The following is a 21,828-nucleotide window of genomic DNA, read 5'->3' as shown; positions in this document are numbered from 1 at the left end:
CCGTATGGGATAAGCGGTTCTGAAAATGTGTGTGTGTGTGTGTGTGTGTGTGTGTGTGTTTACTCAGCACCTTCTTCATAAGAGTGGGTCTCTGAACACTTTCTCGAATGACTGCTGTCCTTTTGCGGTGTCTTCTAATGGGCTTTCAAGGATCAGCCGACCAAATCAACCATAGACATAAACACACCGGCCCCTTCAGACTGTTTGCTCCTAAAAACACAAGAAACATATTTCTTTCAACATGGTTAATACACAAGGAGCTGGTGATAACACGGTGCAAAGATAGTGTTAATGAAAGTAATGCCTAATGTTTGGCATTGGTCTTTGTTTTTATTCCACTTACATATGTGTTATAAGTTACAGTAATGGATGTTTTCAGTTGCCCTAACTGGAGGGGAATGTGATAAAAGTCAAACATTCATACAAATCATTTCAAAATTGCAATACAGAGTGTGTTACAGGTTTAGATTTGCATGGGAACTTTCACAGTATGAATCCCTGCAGGGAATTTCACATAAGTTAAATTAATTAGGAAAGATTTTTTTAATATGAAAGTCATACGCTTCGTAGTTTTGGATGCCACAGAAACACAAGTGCCTCGTGCTACACGTGACGTGTCATTTTATTGCGACTCGTAAGTGACAGATCGTTTCATGAAACCATTTCGCCACGAGGGGGCGATCGAGTTGACGTTAGCGATCTGAGTACTGAACTGCAGTGGGAAAGACGGGGCAGCTTACGCGTAACCAAAAAAGAAATAAATAAATTACGCAAGATCCCTCTCCTCTCCAAAAAATAAATTTATTAAATAAACAAGTAAAAAAGATACACGTTAACCCGGCTTTTTCCCTCTTCACATGACGCTGGTGTAATGGCGATGGTCACATGACACGGGCATAATCGCAATGGTCATTTGATGCGGGATAATGGCGGTCGTCACATGACGCGGGCGTAACGGTGATGGTCACATGACGCGGGCGTAACGGTGGTTGTCACATGACGCGGGAGTAATGGTAATGGTCACATGCCTAGGGCGTAATGGTGGTAGTAGTCACGCGAAGCAGGGTCACGTGACGGCCGAGGCAGCGCGCTTGCGGACAGGATGGCGGATGCGGAGAGCGCGAAGGCGCTGAGCGGTCTGCTGAATGGCATCGCTCAAAGAGTCTATTACAATAACACGGACATCACGGAAGAGCTTCTGAAGAGCGAACTGTATGCAGACCTGTCGCAGGAGCAGTTTCACACGTTGCATGAAAAAATGAAGGGCCTCTTAAAGGTAGCTGCTCTGTTCAGTTATTTGGTTGTATTCGTCACACATTCGCTAGTTTGGCTAAATAAAGGTAAATGTACACCATTGTTTCACGTACAGGTACACGTACAAGCGCTGGAAGATGTCCTACAGTTATGTTGTCGCTTGGTGTTACTTTGTATCAACCGCAGCATGTGTAATACCGGCACCCGCCGCTAGGTGGCGCTGTTTGCTGGAGGATTTTTTTTTTTTTTTTTTTTTTTTTTTTTTTAAATCATTGTTTTTTTTTGTATTTATTCATAGCTGATGGTTTTCGCCAAAGCTGCTTGGTGTTAATCTATTTGCAATTATTGACCCATTTGTACAGCTGGGTAATTTTACTTGGGGCAATTTAGGGTAAGTACCTTATATAGTACCTTGTTCAAGGGCACTGCAGCTGGAGGTGGGATTCAAACCTGTGACTATTTTAGGCCAAGGGCACTTAAGGAAGCATCTATATGAGTCATACAGTGATTTTGTTGTATGGGTGCTGTTGTCTGCTTGGGTTAGTGTTGTGTGGCTTTCTGGACAGCAAGGCTTGACAGTTGGTGCGTGTTTTAGGAATAATCACGTTACTCTCAGTGTGGAATCAGTGCATTTCATTGTCTGGTTTGAATGTTGTCTCTCCAGTTGAACCTGTTGAGGTCGCAGCGGTGAATGGGCTGTTGGGAATGTGTGCATGTGCTGGCGTTGTTGGTATCGGTTTCCGGGGCAACACCCCGCCGCGCAGCTGACGGGGCACGTCTGTTGACACAGTTTCACCAGAAGACGCTATATTCGTTTAACGCCGCTCCAGATCGGCGCACGGCATCGGCACTCGATGGCTGCGTGAGACGGGCACGTAACATTAATGCACCGGTGGTAGTGACTTATTTGTACGTTTTATTATTTCAGTGATGCTGTTGTCAAGGTGGTTCCCATAGATAGTTTAGAGGCGGAAGAGTGCTCACATGGCGGCAGGATAAGTCAGCGGATGAATCTAGAAATTGAGAAATTGCTTTGCTAGTGACACAGAATCGGGCTGGTGCACACAGAAGATTATTGAGCAGCGAGATGGATAACCTGGGAGTGTTCGGTGGGGATCTTTCCCTTTCTCACCATGTTCTGCCCCAGGCGTTTTTGTTTTTCCGCTGCCTGACTGTGCGAAGAGAAAGTTTGTCTTATCTCACATCTGCAGTGCTTTTTACGTGACTTCTTCCGCTCTCAGTCCGTTGCTTCTGCAGACATGGACCAGGTCCAGCTGGAGGCCTTCCTCACCGCCCAGACGCGGAAGCAGGGAGGCGGGGGGCTGAGCACGGAGCAGGCAGCGGCCCTCTCCAAATTCTGGAGGAGCCAGCGGCCCCGGATACGAGAGAGCCTGCTCGGGCAGAGCCGCTGGGAGCCCTGCCTGCGGGGCGTGAGCTGGAGGGTGGACCTGCAGACCTCCACCAGCCGGGGGGAGCCTGCCAGCAGCCCTGTTGCGCTGGTGGAGCTGGAGCTGGGCAGGACTGGCAAGGTAAGAGCACATCTGAGAGGTGCCATTTAATACAAAAAGTATTAAAGTCCACTTCTGTGGTTATTGTTAGTTTTGTTCTTACCCACTGTTGGATTGCTCTTACCGTGTTTCGCCATTAATCGCCCAACGATTTTTTTTTCCCCCCGCCCCAAGTTCGAAGCAAGGCCCTTTGCTGTAGCCTCACACTAATAGCATTTATTTGTGCTGTAGACTAACATCATATTCTAAGAAAATTTTGGAGAGTTAACGTCATAGTATAAGCACTGTTAAGCTATCTGCATCACTAACACCTAAGTCAGCTTCCGCTTCACACCATGACACACTTGAGAAAAATACTTTGGCTTGTCCTCACATCTCCTCATCTGTAGGTTGCTTCCTGAAACTACTGCAGCTCTTATAAAGGGGAGATTTGTCCACACAGTGTGTTTCTGTGCAGCTGAAAAGGTAATAACGGGCTCACAGAAAAATCTCAAGACGCACATATGAGGCGAGCGTTTTTGAATTGCCTGCCCAAAGAAGGTTAGTGTGATCGACGGTACGGTTTTTGTTTTTAATTCTCACTTGTTGTTTTTGTTCGTCTCCAAGTCTGTGCCGGGATTGCAACGCACCTTAGTCTGCTCAAGGCTAATCGCTCATCGCGCCTAGTAGGGCTCTGGCTGCGATGTGGTGGAACGACCTCCCCCCGTCACTCGGAACTGCTGAATCTCTCTGCCGCAGCAGTTCCATCTCACTTGTACCCAACCAGTCAGCCAGTGGGGTACGGCCCCAAACTGTTTTCCTTTAAAGGTGCCTTTATGGCACCTGCAGCCATCATGTGCTCCCTTACCTAGAAGTGCTACATGTGTATGGACCCCACAAACACTCACTGACCGTTCTCCATCCTGTTTTCCTGTTAGAGGAAGTGTTCATGCTCCTTTGAAAGCATGAGTGTTGGATGTTCTTCACAAATGTCAATGGGTTGTGTGGGTGGGGGGAAGAACCCATTTCCTTTGGTTGTGGTCTTGTTTTGTTGTTCTGTAGAACTCGGGCGCAGTACACTCATCCCCTGAGATTCGACCATTGCAGTTAGAAGAAATTTGTCCTTATAAGGAGTTCCATTTGATACCTCCTACTTTGCCTTACCAGGTATTTCTTAATGTTTACAGGGATTGCGTTTGGATTTTGTGACTCCAGAGCTGAGCAGCGCAGCCCTTCCGTTTGTGTTTATTCATTTAGCAGATAGATGGTTTTATCCAAAGTGACTTGCAGTGATTTTTAACTAACTTTTGTTGAGCCGACACCTTTATTCAAGGAGGATTACAAGTCTGAGTACAGTACACTAAACACTCTATACTCACCCCTCTATACAGCGCAACACTGTAACACATGCGCTCACACACACACTATGGGCAGTTCAGAGTCACCATTTCTCATTTACATTTATGTTCATATTTATATTTCTCCCAGCTGCAACTTACCCATTATACAGCAGAGTTGTTTTACTAGAGCAATTTCAAACCATTTCGAACCTGCGACCTTTGGGTCCAAAGGCAGCAGCTCTAACCACTACACTTCCAGCTGTCTCCTGGCACGTGAAACACATCTTTGAGCTATGGGAGGAAATGTACACAAACTTGAAGATGTGAGGTGCAGATTTATTTGTGGGCACACATGTACATTTATTCTTAGTGTTTTTCCAGTTTCCTTTTTATATTTTGAAGCAATTAGAATATTTTATAAACATGCATGGGACTATGTTTTGTAAATTTTTGTACGCGCAAAAGTTTATTGTAGCATCTTCCATAAAGTGTATGTGGTGACAGGATCAGGCAGTTTTTTTTTTTTTTTTTTTTTGGCTTTTTGTTTGGTATCAATAGCGGTGCAATGTAACGCACACGGGTTCACGCACCGCCGCCAATCCGGAGTCACACACCGGTGCACCTGAAACACACGTCTTTGGAATGTGTGAGGAACTTGGAGGAAACGGACACAGTAAGTGTGCTGTACGCAGTATCTTGGAAAGAGCTGAACGAGTGCAGGTAGACAGCGATAAGATAGCAGAGTGACTAATGAACGGAACCTGTGAGGGTTCACGAATGTTAACCGTTGAAGTAACTGTCCGTCCGGATGGGATTTGGTGACATTTTAGCAGAAACGGGTAGGTGTCGGTTTCAGGACTCATCGTTCATCATACGCAGGATAAGATGTTACGTCCCATGCGCTCGTATCAAAGGCTGTACGCTAGGCCCAGTTGCACCGACCTCGCTACTTTGCGCATGAAGAGGAAACGTCAGGAAACGCCATCGTCCATCTCCACGGCTCGGCGCTAAGAGGCTTAATCGACTAACGGTGCAAAGACGGGTGTTTGAGGTTATCAGGAAGGCCCAGTCCTGTGCCTTACCTCATCAATCAAAATTCATCCACTCTTGAACTGCCTTACTTTGTCCCTCCCGCACAAAACCGGTTACACGGTTTATTCTACCAGCACGCAATGAATTCACCACTACATGCCTGCTCTCAAAAACCGGCCAAGCACCCGATTGTGGTGCCACCTATAGTTCCCCTGTGCCAAACTAACCTTACAAGTAGACAGGATGTGTCTCAGCGTTGCATCACCGCTCTGCAAGTTATGACAACTGTTGCCACCCACCGCTTAACGTTCTGCGGAGTTGGAAGCGCGTCACTCCGAGGATGAGTTCAATGCGGGTCTGCGCATCTCCACGCCATCCCGGTTCATCCGCTGACCCTGCTTTACCTGTGAGACCACCTTTGCATGCCTGACTTCCTCTTCCTGCTCCCGAACATGCTCGACAATCAACCTCTGTTTATCCGCTTCCAGGAGACAACCCCACAGTTGCCGCATCCAGCCTAAACCAAACCCGGTCCTCCCCCTCTGCACGTGACTGGCCACGTCCAAAACCTGGAGAGCTCCTTTCGCACCTTGAACTGTGTCTTCAGGATTCCACCCCTTACCCATCCTAACTGATGATGCCACCTTTCTCCCCACCACATCGTTTGACCCTGCCGGTGTCATTTCCAAACCCACTAGAGCACATTTGTACTCCTCCGCCAAACTCATCCCAGGCAGCTTCAACATTCCTTCATCCTACAGCGCTGCTCTACTTCAACACTGTGGTACTCCCAACCACTTCCTTACTCCCTTACTAATAACTCACTCGCGGCAGCTTCTCTAGCTCCTTAACAGAAGAATCGTACAGCGTAAGCAGCTATTTAATATGCGACAACAACCTTTCGGTAGCTTAGTGGTTAGAGCTGCTGCCTTTGGACTCAGAAGTCACAGGTTTGAATCTCACCTCTGGGTGTAGTATCCTTGAGCAAAGTACTAACCCTAAATGCCCAGCTGTATAAATGGGTAAATGACTGTTAGTAGCTTAACGTTGTAAGTCGCTTTGGAGAAAAGTATCCGCTAAATGAATACATGTCAACGTACATAGCAAGCAGCACAACTGTGCCAGGCAGGAGCGACGTATCAGTGCTCTCAGTACCTTTCAGTGTTTCCTCCCTCAGCTCCATAACCTGCTCCTTATCACACAACATGGAACTATACCATCTACGTAGGCTTTTAACTGGATTTTTATACAACTGGGGGGAAATAACTACTCATTTATATTAAACTTCCCCTGTGCCACCTCACTACCAACAATGGACAGTCTCCTCAACTTACTAGGCTTAACCGTCACTTTAGCCCATTTAAAATTATCATTCGGCTTAGACGGTAGACGACGAGTACAAGGGGCCGTAGCCGTAACTCATCATGTCATCCAGAAATGTTCTAATGGGAGGGAGGTGTTTCCCATGCTGTAGCCTCCCGCCACCAACAGCCCATTTAGAATCCCTCATAATAACCTCCACTGTCATTGTGAAAACTAGCAGCGAAATTGTACATCCTGCCTTCGTTCCAATTTCCAACTGATGCCAAGATGTCGTGTAGCTGCCTGTACTAATACAAAACTGAATATCCCCAAAATAGGTTTCAGTCAGCCTCGTAATACTGTGTGACCTTAAAAAAAACCTGAATGCCTCCCATAGCAACTGCGGGACTGACCTAAAGATGTTTTCCAGGTCCACGAATGCCACATGGAGATCTTTCTCCTTGGCATCCTGGATCTGATGCCAGATCATGCTGTTGTTCTCCAGGCACCCTGAGGCTCCCTGATGCCCTGCTCTCTGTACAGACATAGCAATTAACCTATTTGTCTTTAAATATGCCACTAACCTCCTTGCCACAACACTCAAGAAGATTTCCCCTTCAATATTAAGAGGGCTGAAGGATCTAAACTGCTGAAAACCTACGACATCCTTCTCCCTTGGAATTAAAATGCCTCCTACTCTCCACCCAGATGATGGATTGACCCCTTTCTTCCATGCAATAGTCATCAACCTCCATAAAAACCTCAACAAATCTGGTGCACCTTTGCACATGCGTTGAGGAACACCGTGTGGGCTAGGTGTGGAGGAGGCCCTTGCCTGCCACACAGTATCCTGCCCCTATCTCCACCTGGATGGACACGCATCTACGTGCCGTTCTACCTCCTGTCGTTCCACTTCCAATGTCCTGCATTTCTCCTTACCAATCAAGGCCTGAAGAAACTTGGATAGATCTCTAAGATTTATGGAATGTATAAAAAGTTTTACCACTGAAACTAAGGGTAATTATGCTTTTGAGTTATGAATTCTGCCTTACAAACCGGTTCCTGGGGCCAAATCACATTTACTCATTTAGCTGCCACTTTTCTCCAAAGCGACTTACAGCGTTAAGCTCTTTACAATTATTTACCCCAGCTGGCTTATTTTACTGGAGCAATTTAGGGTAAGTACCTTGCTCAAGGGAACTACAGCTGGAGATGGGATTCAAACCTGCGGGTTTTGGGTCTAAAGACATCACCTGTAACAGCTACGATATCGGCTGTTCCAATACAATATTGCCCGTAGCGAGGAAATTCTGGATCCTCATTGTGCTTTAGGTACCCATCTCACTGAATCTGTGGATCACTGGTGTTAAATGCCATCGTAGGACTTTGCTTTAGTGTGCAAAAAGCCATAAGGAGGAAGCTTTGAAGGAGATTGAGGGTATTGCTCACATGAATGAGCAAGTTATTTGTCATAATAAAAGATTGTGCGTATCAGAGGATAGGCACAATCTTTGCAGTGTGTTTTGAAAGACCTTTATAAGAGTCGCTTGTTATTTGTGGTATTCTTTGCTCTGATAAGGTGACACAGGAAGCCACATCTTGGGAATTGTTTAGAGTTGATCTGAGTCACGTTTTCAAATAACTGCTGTCATGGAATGGCTACAGAATGCAGTGCTGGTCTTCACCTTATTCCATTAATGTTTCACATAAACATTTAATGGTAGTTTTATTTCCTATAGGAATGCTTTTCAGCCCTGACTTTTTTCCTCTCGCTGAGCCATTTACTAAATGAATGGTAGCATTCAAATAATTTTATACTGAAAGACTTTAGCTGACAACTCTCAGCAATGTGTATTACTTGTGAAATACTTGAATTCTGCATTAATTATTGATGTGTGAATAAGTTGAAATTTCTTTCTGCAGTCTAATTTCAGTTATTATATTTTGTATCCCAGTTGTCAGTTGTGTAATCAAAGCTTTATACTAAATGATTTAATCTTATTTAAAGTTTAACAAATGATGAAATTGACAGTGATAGTAATAAATGTAACTGCAACACTTTTCTGATGTCTTCTCTATCATGATTTTTTTTTTTTTCTCCCCTAACTGACACAGTTAAAAACATCTCAGGGAGTGAATGACATTTGACCGTAGTTCACATTGTGCGTTATGTTTAGTTAACAGTGCATGAATTCTTAATGTACACCGATCCGGAACAAAAGACAGCACACGCGGGGGGGACCGTGGTTGCAAAACTCTCTCCCTACAGTGTCTTAGAGCCATTACCTTATAATCGAAGGACCCAGGTTCGAATCCTACCTCCTTCTGTAGGACCCTTGCACAAGGTACTTGCTCTGAATTGATTTAGTAACAATTACACAGCTGTATAAATGGGTTAATTTAACAATGGAAGTCACTTTGGGACAAGCAACAATTAAATTATTAATGATTAATGTTCTCTGAGTGCCAAATGCAAAGCATAGTTTTTTAACAAGCAAGATTGTAGGCTTTCAGATAGATTATTGTTGGCTGTCGTGTGACCTCTGCTTGGCCCATACAGTGTGTCCGTAGCGTGATGTGTGTCCAGTTCACACATGGTGGCTGAGGAACCCCAGGCACTGGCCGGTAAAAGGTATCAATGACCAGCCCTTTTATTCTCGCTACACGCAGTGTTACATGAGAGGAACAAAAGCTTTTTTTTAGTTTCTTTCCAGAAAACGGCTTAATGTGTGTCGAGACCGCACAATGCTGGCTCTGTACTCGCGTGCAAAAACTGTGGTTAGGTGGTCTAATGTTTGAATGAGGTCACGGTTGCAAGATGACTTGTATTTTTAATTTGGGAAATTGAGATGAGATATGGAAGTCAGGCTGTTTATTCCCGTTAGGCTTCATCTCCCAGAATTTACAAAACCTGATGATTTGAATAGTAAGTGATACACCACGTCTGTTGAAATTGCAGGCGTTCTGCTGGAGAAAAAGCCATTTCAAGAAGCCTAATTGACCATGTCAGTCATTTAACTGTTCAAATAACATGCAAATAACCAGCAGGGTTTAGCTGTGTGTTTATTTCATCTTCCCCTCTGACTTGTTACATTCATGACCAAGAGAACACTTTTCTGCTGTGGTCTTAATCCACGTGTGACTGGGGTGCACTAAATGCAGGCTAACACCATCCACCATCTCTTTCCAAAAACAAGCAGTGTGAGTTTCAACTTACCAAGGAAATGTATGATCAGCCACTGTATCCCTTAGTGTCTTGTGTAATGGCCCAAGCACCTCCATACCACAGTTTTACACCGATTTTCTGTATCCAAACAGGTGTTCATGTATGTTTATAAACATGTAGGACTAAGTCATGCTCTCAAAGCACATTGCAACTCTGGGATAATAATGTTATCTCATGGAGGAAGGCTCTCTAAGATTGGAGGGAGCCTTAAGTATGTAAACTAGTTATAAAGCAGCTCCTATGGAACACAGAGGCATTTGTTGCTCTGCTAAACTTTGCTCTCTGTTGTCAGTTATCCATTTCCTGACTCTCTTCAGTCCAGCAGAGTGCCTCAGTGAAAAGTGGAATTTAGGGTTGGGGTTCCGTTCAAGTGCGTCTGTTAATTGCTTTTCTCATGTAATATTAAAATGTTTAAATGGCATGTGCTTGCAAGTCATAATTGGCTTCATGTTGCTGTCTGTGTGAATATCACCCTTGTTGCTGCTGCCAGGGATATTGCCGTGGCAAAGATGCTGATATGCCTAACTGCATGTCCTAACTCTCCTTTTGCTTTTGAACAAATGTTTAGCTAGCAAAGCTTTGTAGACTGCCTTATGAAGACACGCTCTTGATTTTTGTCCATCTCATTGACTTAACATTGGCCAAAACACAGACACTCGCCATATACTGTATTCACATGTATTCATTTAGCAGGGTTGTTTTCTCCAAAGAGATGCACAACTCGAAACACAATGCAAAATGCATTACACCAACAGATGGAGACACCTAGATACAGATACATAACTCTTCGGATACAGTCAGTTTGTCTTGTATAAACCAGCATACATCACATATACATTTTTGCATTTAATTTTTTATTTTTTTTTTTGTTACTTCAGATAATGTAGTACAGGTTTATGGAGCACGTAGGAGATCAGAGGAGAAGTGAGTCTTCAAGAGAATCCTGACTGATGCGTTTCAAGGAGACCGTTCTGGGAAGGAATACAGATGACTAGTTATTGGTTGCATGTTCCAGAGTTTTTTGACAGAAAGAGAGAAGAGAGGCTGGCCTCTAGTTCTGGGCTGAGTCTGGATCCAGTGAGGGCTTGTTTAACAGTGGTGAGATGAGAGCAGTTTTGGAGGGAAATGGGAAGCAGCCAGAGGAGAGCGAGGAATTGTTGATCATGGAGACAAAAGAAATAAGTTATGGGGAAATCTCCTGTAGGAGAGGTGAAGGGATGAGCTGGTGCCTCTGTGTGACAGCGGGAGTTGAGAGATTTCACCTTCTGATGGGCATTTCCATTTGTCTCTGGACTCTATATCTGGCCCTTTCATACAGCTGTATATGTGCAAAAACCTAACACGTTTAGCAGCGATCATAATTCCGATTCACTTTTATTTGTCTTAATAGCATTTACGAATAGTTTGAAGATACAGCTTTCTTTCACTTAACATCGCTGATTTGTTCCTGAAAAACAAAACGTTAAGTTAAAACATTAAGTGAAAAAAGAATTTATTTTCAATGGGGGGGGGAAATAATGCATTTCAAGAACCCCCTCACACTAGCAACCAATTTTGTATAAGTTGAGTAACACAGTAAAACTCCTGGTTATGAATGAAACAATAGTTTTTGGATGTTAACGGTTTAGACATTTTGTTCAAAAACAGAAATTAATGCAGTTGTAAAACAAACATACAGGTGTGGTGGGCCAAAGTAAAGAATGGAAAAAAGTGGAAAGGGGAAGGAATAAAAAAGGAATAAATTCCTGACGGGTGTTTCATGACAAACAAGCAATTTGCTAATGCTAATGGTACTCTGTAAACGCGGTGAACTCTTCAATGTCGAAAGAGGAAGAGGCAGCGGGTGAAAATGGCAGACAGTCATCAGCTAATTGTGGGGCGGTGGTGGTGTCCTGTTTCCCTTTCCATCCATGGAACCCAGGGACTCTTTTTTTCTCCTCCCAGTACAGGAAATGCCAGCAGGAACAAGGAGAAAAGACAAGCAAACACTTTACAAGCAGCCACATGACTACACAACTAGTGCATTGTGGGTAATGTGTACCCAACACGACAGCACGTGATTCAAGATGTCTACAGCGCTACGTTCTTTCTGACTTAAAGTGGGAAATTGGGATGTTACGTGAGACAGTGATATTAAAAATTGAGTAATAATGTTCAACTAAACAGATGTTAAGTGTGGGAAGACTGTACGTGTGTATTCCTGTGACACAGGATGTTTCACCGCGGTTTTTTGAATGCACACTACAGACTAAGAAGTAAAAGACAGGTGCAGTGCCTGACCTCCAGTGTCAGTTGATTCAGTAGTTGCTGTTGTGAATTTCGGAGAAAATCTGTAAGACTGCCCCACGTGCTGTCACAATCTCTCCTACTTCTCCTGCGTGACTTCAGGCCTATTCTCGTGTGTTTGACCTCCTGCGGTGCTGCTCAAAACTGCTTTGCGTATAAGAACGAAGCATCAGCTGATGCTTAAACGAAATGTGTGGAAGAGAAACGCTGAGTTTCTGCCCTTGAGCATTTGGTGGACTTTCATTTCCCTCTTTCATTTTTACTTCCTGTCATATGGGACACCTGACGGCCTTTACTATGTCACAGTGACCAGCAGTGTATGGTATGCACTGTGGTAGCGTCTCAGCATTGCACAACACACATCACATGACTCTGTGTAGGGTAACCTGCTTCTCTTATGATTGATGCGTCTTCCGTGTGTTTTTTTCCGTGCATTGTATTTATTTCTACTCGTGGGGCTCGTAGAAGTCTTCGCTTGTTTACATTATTGATGCATGACATTGTTTTCTTGACGCCTCTGCTCACGCTGGAAGTCGGCCATTCCACCTCGGAAGCATAATTGGTGGGGCGGAGTAACGTTGAAATGACTACTTTACACACTGTTTGTTTGTTGGGCTTCCTGCAAGGAAAATGCAGTGCTGCTTGCTCCTAGAGCGGTTATACTCGTTGGGGTAAAGTGAAGAGGAAGGGGGTGTTTTGTACTATACTGTGTGTGTGTGAGAGAGAAGATGCAAAGACATGCGAATGTCACAGAAACAGTAGCCTATGCCTCAGTGCTAACACAAATTAGCTGTTGACACAGGTCACGCTCCTTCCTTCCGCTCTTGCTCACATTAATGCGGAGGGCTAGGCTCTGCCCTCTCCCAGAAGGCTTTCTGTGAACGGGAAAGCTTTTATCGGTCCACTGCAGCACGCAGCCCCATATACGACTGAGACGTGCAGAGCGCTACTGCGTGCTGTGGCAGGAACACCTAGGCCAATGAACTTCCTGTCAGTTCATAGCTAAAGGCTATGCTAAAGCTAAAGGCAACAGGCTAACGCAGAGCCCATTTGAGACTTACTGTCTTAAAGGTTAACTAACTGATGCACAATAGCGTAAGCAATGTAGAACGTTATATTTAATGTACATACGTCTAAAAAAGACTTGGTGTTAAAACTTCAAGATAAACCAGTGCTTTTGTTTTAGGCCACATATTCTCAACGCTGTGCACAATGTACAAGGCATTAATACACTTTATATGTACACTGCAGTGTTTCCTGAAGGAGTTGTATGTATGAGTGTGTTAAGCATTGAAAGTATGTGGTTCTGTCCTGTTTTTGTGGTCTGGACCGGTTGGTTTTAGAAAAGGCTAACCACTGCATAGACACTAGGCAACCGAGTGGTGGATCGTAGGCGGAAGGTCACCGCTCACCACTGATGCGCTTTTGAAAGATCGGCCTTCTTGTCGTCGTCGATTGTTTACGATGACTTCAGAATGAGTTTCTCTGACTGGAAGCTCTGCGGTAATAAGATTATCCCCTATTAGTCCTGGACAACACTGATTTAATCGCCAGGATGACAGAAGTGTTCTGCTCTGCAAATGGATTCTTAATTGACAATTAAACATCTAAATGGAAATTAATTCACCCAGAGAATCTCTTATGGATGATGTATATGTTTAATGCAGACAGAGAGGAGGTTTGTATCCTCAGATCTTGTTATCCAATTGCTATGAGAGAGGCATTTTATAAAGAAAGATTTTTTTGTTTTTGTTTGAAGTCCAGTGCCTGTGGTCATGTGTGCTGGAGATGTTCTCGGTCTTTACTCAGTTAATTAATAAATAATATGTGTTAATTTAGCTGATGCTTTCCTACAAAGTGATTAAAAACACTTAAGCAACTTCTGTAGATTTAGGCTTTTGAACAGTTGGGTAGTTTTTACTGGAGCAATTGGTAGTAAATAACTTTTTCAATGGTACTACAGCAGCATTCATAGGATTTAAACCCGGGTTCAAGACAGCAGCTATAACTACTATGCCACATGCTCTCCGGTTTTATGCCATGTTTGTGTTTTAAAAAATTCACAGGTTAAATATTATCATCATGGGCAGCACGGTGGCACAGCGAGTAGCACTGCTGTCTCACAGCGCCTGGGTGGTGTGAGAGGATGTGGGTTTGATCCCCACTCAGTCTGTGTGGAGTTTGCATGTTCTCCCTGTGTCTGCATGGGTTTCCTCCGGGTGCTCTGGTTTCCTCCCACAGTCCAACGACATGCTGTTCAGGTTCCTCCATAGTGTGTGAGTGAGAGAGTGTGTTTCGCTGATGTATGAATCAGTGACCCATTGTAAGTAGTGTATCTAGCAGTGTAAGTCACCTTGGTGAATAAAGTGTGTGGGCTAGTAACGCTACATAGTATCCATTGTAAGTTGCTTTGGAGAAAAGCATCTGCTAAGTGAATAAATGTAAATGTATCAGGTGGTAGTTTCCACACACTTAAATGGGTTTTCTACTGCTTGGATCAGAGAAGAAACTTTTATCATTTGCATCTTTGCCATATTATAAATGTCTTATCCTGGAGATGTATTTCACAACCTTGGCAATGTTGCAACTTTTCCCCCCCCCCCCCCGAGTTACAGTGCAGACACAGAACCAATACACTGAGAAAAAGTAAATACATAAAAACACAAATAGGTACTGCATTTGGGCAAAAGGTTATAGTATTTAGCAGGTATGTAGGACTGTCTAAGAAGTTCCAAAAAGGCAACCAGATACTTCAGAATTTTAGAATAATTAACAGTATAGGTTTTCTTGCCAGATATGTAAGTTATTGACGATACCTTACGTCCCCGTAGTCATGAGAGAGAAAATCGGAGCTCTCGAAGATGCTCAGCGGTTCTGAATACAGCGTGTGTTGGACTATCTCGCACCAGTGTCTGTGTGCACAACTGTGGAAAGGCCCTTTACGAAATTCTCAGAATGAGTCTTAGTGATTCTGCCTCTACTTCACAGTGTAAGGAAAATTTCAACACCGGAAGTACCAAGTGTATTTCTTCAAAGAGGGTTTGAACTGTAAGGATCAATTTTCTTATTACAGTGGATGATTACAGTACTTTACTGCTTGAAGCTTTGCCATGTGAATGTAAAATTTTTCCTCTGAGAATGCACTACTGTTTTTCAGCCCTTTGCTCAGTCCGTATCTTATCACATCCACGCAACGTGTTGCACTGGACATTTTGCTCTCATTTCCAATGTAGATAAGTAACTGGGAAGGCGATTTCGTAATTTTATATATTACATCATACCTGCGGAGTACAAGTGTGCCTGTGATCAAATGAAATTTGCGTGAGCGTTCTGGGTGAGGGACCTTTCACATTAAACTTTTACATTACGTTTTACATTTGTTCATTTAGCAGACGCTTTTCTCCAAAGTGATGTACATCTCATAGAAAATACAGTTTGTGCATTACCTTAGGAGAAAGGCATAGCTGCAGACGTGTGACTCTTAGCATGACTGAGGGGATTCAAAGAGAAAGTAGAGCTCTTATCTGAAAATTGTGGCACCATTTCTATTCTCAGCCTTTGTTTCACCCTCATGTCGTGCAGACAGTTTTTCTGTCTTTGCCGCCTTCCTCTTACACAGATCTGTTTAAGGTGCGCAGTTCTTACATATATATACTGTATGTATGTACATACACATATATATGGGTATTTCAAAGTATATACTTCAAAAGCTCCTATTCAGAAAATGAAAATGGCATTCTTGGAGTTGTTTTGTGTTGCATTTAAGTGTCTGGTTCTGTTTGGTTAGGTTTCTCTGAAAACAGGAAAGGGGGGTGGTGGTGCAGCGGGTTTGACCGGGTCCTGCTCTCTGTTGGGTCTGGGGTTCGAGTCCCGCTTGGGGTGCCTTGCGACGGATTGGCGTCCCATTCTGGGTGCGTCCCCTCCCACTCCAGCCCTGTGCCCTCTGTTGCCAGGTTAGGCTCTGGTTCGCTGCGACCCCTGCTTGGGACAAACGGTTTCAGACAGCGTGTGTGTTTAAACGGGAAACTTCACTGTCGTCAACTGTGCATTTCGTTCATACTTTCTGTCGGCAAACTTCTGTGTGGAAGTTTCTAAGTAGGACGGTCCATTTGGTCTCATAGGGATCAGGTTATTTCTCACTGAAGAGTAGCTACGGCGCTGTGCGCTTCCCAGTGGGCCGGGCACGCTCGGAAGTGCAAATTGAATGCGTACTCAAAGCTCTATAACTGGATCTGGTGTCACCAAGCCTGGTAGCTTCACAGTGGCCTTCTGTACAGGCCCCGTTCTGTCACGCGGTAAACAAAGACATGGGCCACATGGGTGGTACCTGAGCAAGTTAAACTCCCGACACAAGGCCCCCTTCTATCCGCCCACGCAAGACGGGCGTCTAGCATGGTGTCCTAGCAAGCCCGGAGGAATCGTAGGCATGCCATGTTGGAGAGTGGGAGGAAAGCTGCAAGAGAAGCATGTTCCCTGGCAGTCTGATCACCTGGAGGAGCCGAAAGATTGAGTCCTCATTAGCAAAGATGAGCAGACAGCTTCTGGGGGTTTGTTTTTTTTTTTTTTTTTTTTTTTTTTTTTTTTTTTGATTGAAGCATGACAGCAGTTGTAGACCTGAGTCTTGTGCTGAAGAAACAAACAAAAATACATCGTTCTAGACAGAAGGTTAGGGTTTCGCTAAATGCTTTGAATGGCAAAGCAGTCTCACTGTAAGATGAGAAGGGTCCATTGGTCGAATGTAATATCTGTAAAAATGAATTGGAACAATGCAGTCAGTGTTGATAACTTGAAAGTGCACTGTATACCAACACAAAGTTTGGGTTCGAGGTTAAAGAACATGTCAGAGGCCTGTCCCCTATAGTACCATAGAGCAAGGTACTTACTGTGAATTGATCTTGTAAAAATTGCCCAACTATATAAATGGGCAAATCTTTGCTATTAACTTAGTGTGCACACCTAGTACTGTAAGTCGCTTTGGAGAGCAGTGTTAGATAAAATGAGTTAATAATTGACTAAATTAACTGTATTGTTATTTGGGCATATTGTTGTTTTACTAATTCTTGCCATAGTGATTTACCAGCTTTAAGTGTAAGTGCTCAGCAGCTCAGTGCTAATGAGTACATCCTGCTGTATTATCTGCATTTCCTCTAGTGAAAAGGGACAGATGGAGGCATCAGAGGCGCCATTGACTCTTGTGGCAGTGATTACCAAACAGATACTATCAGGTGAACATAAGACCTCTGTAAGCAAGTGACTGCTTCAATGGAAAGAGCGTTTGTGAAAGAGCTGCAGCAGCCCTGCTTTCGACACGGAGAAGAATGAATGCAGCAACAAAGGAGAGGACCGTTTGGCCCTTGTGGCACGAACCCATGCCCTCTATTGTGTCCATGGAAACTTCATTCATTTTTCAGCTCCACCGAGCTCTTCTTGTCCATCACCGGAGCGATCCATTAGTGCTGGGAGGGTGTCCTGTGGTTCAGGGTTAGGCGACGGAGATCCTGCATGCAACTCTATGGAAGCTGATGACCATAGGCCCAGGGGAGGACAAAAAAAGTGGAGGACTCGTGTGGTGCTATTGTTCCTCCTTTTTTAATATTAGTACTTCTCAGCTTGCAGATAATTAGACAGGTATAGTATTCAGGGCGTTGACTCGGGGTTTTAGAACTGTAACCTCATCTCCTCTTACTGCAAAAGAAGTCTGACCTGCTTTCTGTGCCGAAGTCTGTGTCTGCCGCTTGAAAGCAACTTATAATGTTAAGCTACTTCCGATTTAAATATTACAGCTGGGTAAGTTTTACTGGCTTAGGGGTATAGTAGCAGCAGCTGGCTTTTGAACCTGCGTCCCTCCAAGTCCAAAGGCAGCGGCTCTAGCGACCACACCACCCGTTGGCCCACTTTGCTCTCTCGGTAACATGGTTCAACAAGTGAAGGAGTCACTGCATGCTCCAGGGGCATCTGTACTGTGGTAGATCAGTCTCTACCTAAAAGTCAGGCTTTGGACTGAATCAGTATCATCTGGGGCTCGTTTTTTTCATCCTGAGGTCTACTTTATTGTTTCTGAGACAATGCCATCCATCTGCTGATGTCCTCTGTGGGTCTCCAGCTACGTTGAGAGCAGTGAGGGTCTCAGACCAATTGACTGGTACACTTGGTCCGGTTCCAGAGATGGAGAGAAATTGGACTCGGGCAACAGGGACAGCAATTAGGGAGGCGCCGAGGAAGGAAGCTGTGCGCGCACTGGGCAGCAGTAAGGAGGATGTGCTCATTTCACTTGCCCTTGATCCCACCTCCTCTAACCACTACCTGGTATTTGTAAGCAGAAGTTATATTTTGTGTTTTTTATATGTTGTTTGTTTTTTAGAATTATTTTTAGAGCAGCTGAGAAGGACGGGTTCTATGCTGCAAAATGTGCAGAGGGTGACCTGCAGGTGCTCATGTAGCACGAGTGCTTCTGTTCTGTGAATTACATTGATGCCTTGTGGCCCTGTGCTCTGCCCCGAACCTTGTCTGCTGGCTCATAACTTCCTTAGGTAGCTCTACCAGCTGGGCAAGCCAGGCCACTGTAACCAGAGCTCCGCAGTATAAATCTGACACCTTGTGACATGTGACCCAAAACACGTCGGTATTGTGCAGCTGTGAAAATGTTTGCCGTGTTTCACGCTCAGTGATGTACACCCATCGCTTCGCTGTGGGGTTCGTTTCTTCCCCGAAATCATCCCGTCAGGTGAGGTCCTGTCGAGAGGCGATAGAATTACCATCATTTTTCACAAGGGGAAAAAATTGGTTCAGCTGTGAAAAGTGTCACCTAAAATAAAAGACATAAGGTATTTTTATGCATCATAACGATGTCAACTTATTAAACATTATAAAGCTCTGTCAATTATTGTCCTGTTTGTTAAAAGCGTGAGCATGAATTGCGTGGGAGAGTCACCTTCAGACTCTGACCCGTAAACCACAAGAGAAGTGCTTCTTCATTTGAGTCCCGAATTGAGAGCTCAGGGTTAAGTGCACTATGAGAGCACTTTTTTTTTTTGTTTTCGTACTGAGAACAAGACACCTTTGACAGTTTGTCACAATCATGTCCAAGATTTGCATTTTCCTTAATTGTTATCCATATATTAAACATTGTATAAACAGAACCAGCTAAACCGGTACTTCTAATAATATCTTTCTGCTTTTCACAATCTTTAGTACACAATGATTTACAACATGTCTTATATTTTCTGTGTCCCTCCCTATGTGGATATGAGGACCTGTGTAAGGTTTGACATTAGCTGGTTTTCATTTGATTGCGAGATTAAGGCTTTATTTAAAATAGCAAAAGGGGATTTCTGAAATCAAAGTTTATATGATTTAAATAATGTGGTTAACATTTACATGTGTATACAGTTTATTTCTAAAAGTCTGTTTTGAATTTGCTGTTGAGGTTGTGACAGGAGGGGGCATGGTGGTGCGGTGGGTTGGACCGGGTCCTCTTCTCTGCTGGGTCTTGGGTTCGAGTCCCACTTGGGGTGCCTTGCAATGGACTGGCGTCCCGCCCTGGGTGTGTCCCCTCCCCCTCCAGCCTTACCCCCTGTGTTGCCGGGTTAGACTCCGGCTCCCCGCGATCCCGTATGGGACGAGCGGTTCAGACAACGTGTGTGTGTGTGTGTGTGTGTGTGTGTGTGTGTGTGTGTTGTGACAGGAAGTACAAGTATATACACCAGGCGGTTTTATCATCAAATACCTGTTGTGGGAGTAAAACGACTGCATAACCTGGTGAAAGTGTTGTATTTTGGAAAACGTTTAGTGTTTTCATAAGCCCTGTCGCAGTTCTTCGTTGTACTAGACCTACTTAGTATATGAGGGAATGGTGACGTTTTAATTTTTTTGCAGACATAAGGAGCACATCATTTACCTTTCCTTTCTTCAGATCTGTGTGTAGGAGGGGACAGACACGCACACGCTCCGCGCCATGTCTTTTCCATCATCAAAACGACTTTTGCTTCCTGTTGCCCGTCGGAAAAGATTACTCGATGACTTAGAGCTAAAATCATGTTTGCGTTGTATACTTAAAGAAAGCGACTCCGTGGTGAATGAGATTAGCGTGCTTCTGTCTTGCCTCAAGTACAGCGACAAAGCACGAGATCACTTCGATGAAGATAAGTCGCCTGCTTCCCGGAGGACTCCGAAAGTCGCCATGACCACCGCGGTGTGCTCTGTGTTTGCTGCGCACGCAGATCCAGGATGTGGAGCGGAGGGCAGTGAGCCTCTTCGCCAAAGCACTAAGCAGAGCTCCCATCTGGGGAGCTTGGGACTCGTGGGAAGCCTTGTGGCGTGGGACATACTTTGCAGGGGTCACATACGAGCAGGCAATATTAGAGGCTATTTATAACGGGGAGGGCGGCTGGTGTCCTTTACTCTATTCCATCAGGGACGCATTTTAATGGAGGGGAAAAAAGACATCCACATCAGAAGCTATAAATGGAGTGCAAAGCTATCCATGTCAGTAGACGGTAAAATATAACCGTGCTGGCCCACATGCTCGTCTCTCGTTCCTCCAACTCATGCTTGCGTAACCTTCGTTGCAAACTGGCCGTGCGTCCTTTGGGCGGGGTCCCTGATCCCTGCAGGGTGTCATTGTTTCTACCTGTTTGCGCCGGACAGTTCTGCGGCGTGAACCAGGACCCTGCAGCAAAACATCCTTTTCCTTCCCAAGCACGCAGAGATTAGCAGTCTCGCAAAGGCCCCGGAGTCCACTTCCACTTAACTGTCGGCTGTCCGGGGTCCTTTCCGGCTGCGCTCTGCGGTTACGCTGGGTACATCACGGCAGACTCTTATCGTATAACAGTAAAAAGGACAGTAAAAAAAAATAAGTGACCTCTTTTCCCTTCCTTGTCTGGATCTGACTGTGCCTGCAGGACTCCGAGTTTGTGCGCATGGAGTTTGACGAGGCCAAGGTGAACCGGGTGCTGAAGAAGATGACGGAGATCCAGGAGAGCATCGACAGCTTTGTGCACCAGAGCTGAGCCTCCCCTGCATGGGAGCCCACTGGACCTCAGGGTGGCTTTGGCTGTGCCTTGCTCCTCCTCTGGGCTCGGCTCAGGCCTCGATGAAGCACGGGAAGCAGGGCGCACCCATGGACCTGAGCGCTGCCCTCCCTTGGAAGGAAGGGGGAGAATGAGAGTGGGAGGAGACGCACGTCATGCCCAACGCTCTGCTCCCCTCCTCTGCAAGATAATCCATGCAGCGACATGGAAACGTGAACGAGTCAAAGCTTTCAGGGGTACCGCATGCATTCATAATCGCACACTGTTTACCCCGTTTAAGCCAACGTAAACTGCACTTACTTTTCTTTATGTAGTTTCTCGAGCACATCCTGTATTTTGATTTTAGTAATCCTAACGTTAATTCAGCTGAAACTCTTAAATTCACCGCGTCACTCCAGCTATTCTTCATCTGTTTACCTTTGAAGGGAATATTTTTCTCTAATTACTACATCTCACATCTGTTCTCTCTTTTTCAAGAATTCTTTATCAAATTGGTTTTGGGTTGGGGAAACGTCCCAGATTGCAAGAGGGCCACCTCTCAGATTACTTCCACATTGCCCATCTGTATACATCCATTTGTATAATTTGTATCTTGCCTACTGTTGTTCAGCGTATATTGATGTGGCCAGTCTCTCATAATAAAGTAATTAAAATCTGACCAGTTTCACGAAGTTTGAATTTGAAGTAAATGCCCTTCAGGAAAAACATTTTTAATGACTCAAGCAGAGTGTGACTGTAATTAGCACTTTTTACACAATCTTTATGAAGGTTAAAAAAAAAAAAAATGGAAAGATGCGGAAAACTGTTCATTATCTTTACATCTCTGCATCCCTGGTTTTCTAAAGTTACGGCTGTGCTTGACAGCTCAAGCC

The 21,828-nt window shown here is 44.6% G+C and overlaps 1 protein-coding gene across 3 annotated transcripts; it reads left to right on the top strand.

The window, feature by feature from the left end:
• Positions 1–1,058: 1,058 nt before the first annotated feature.
• Positions 1,059–21,607, top strand: commd1 (copper metabolism (Murr1) domain containing 1). 3 transcript variants are annotated; one of them, XM_018751084.1, is made up of 3 exons: positions 1,059–1,276; positions 2,496–2,783; positions 20,828–21,607. In XM_018751084.1, the coding sequence occupies exons 1-3, from the start codon at positions 1,103–1,105 to the stop codon at positions 20,933–20,935; spliced, it is 570 nt and encodes a 189-aa protein (XP_018606600.1). In that variant the 5' UTR covers positions 1,059–1,102; the 3' UTR covers positions 20,936–21,607. The 3 variants fall into 3 exon arrangements, with proteins under 3 accessions (XP_018606600.1, XP_018606599.1, XP_018606601.1); XM_018751083.1 differs by lacking the exon at positions 1,059–1,276 and adding an exon at positions 1,817–2,125; XM_018751085.1 differs by lacking the exon at positions 1,059–1,276 and adding an exon at positions 2,140–2,363.
• The last annotated feature ends 221 nt before the right edge of the window (positions 21,608–21,828 follow it).

Source organism: Scleropages formosus, chromosome 16 (genome assembly GCF_900964775.1).
Source record: "Scleropages formosus chromosome 16, fSclFor1.1, whole genome shotgun sequence".
Taxonomy (NCBI): domain Eukaryota; kingdom Metazoa; phylum Chordata; class Actinopteri; order Osteoglossiformes; family Osteoglossidae; genus Scleropages; species Scleropages formosus.
Note: the sequence above shows the minus strand (reverse complement) of the source record. Positions and strands in the feature narration are given on the sequence as shown.

Coding starts and splice junctions, on each gene's coding strand:
- commd1 (XM_018751083.1), top strand. CDS start 1,946: ATGGGCTGTTGGGAATGTGTGCATGTGCTGGCGTTGTTGGTATCGGTT. Junction 2,126..2,495: donor TCGATGGCTGCGTGAGACGG/GCACGTAACATT, acceptor TTCCGCTCTCAG/TCCGTTGCTTCTGCAGACAT. Junction 2,784..20,827: donor AGCTGGGCAGGACTGGCAAG/GTAAGAGCACAT, acceptor CTGTGCCTGCAG/GACTCCGAGTTTGTGCGCAT.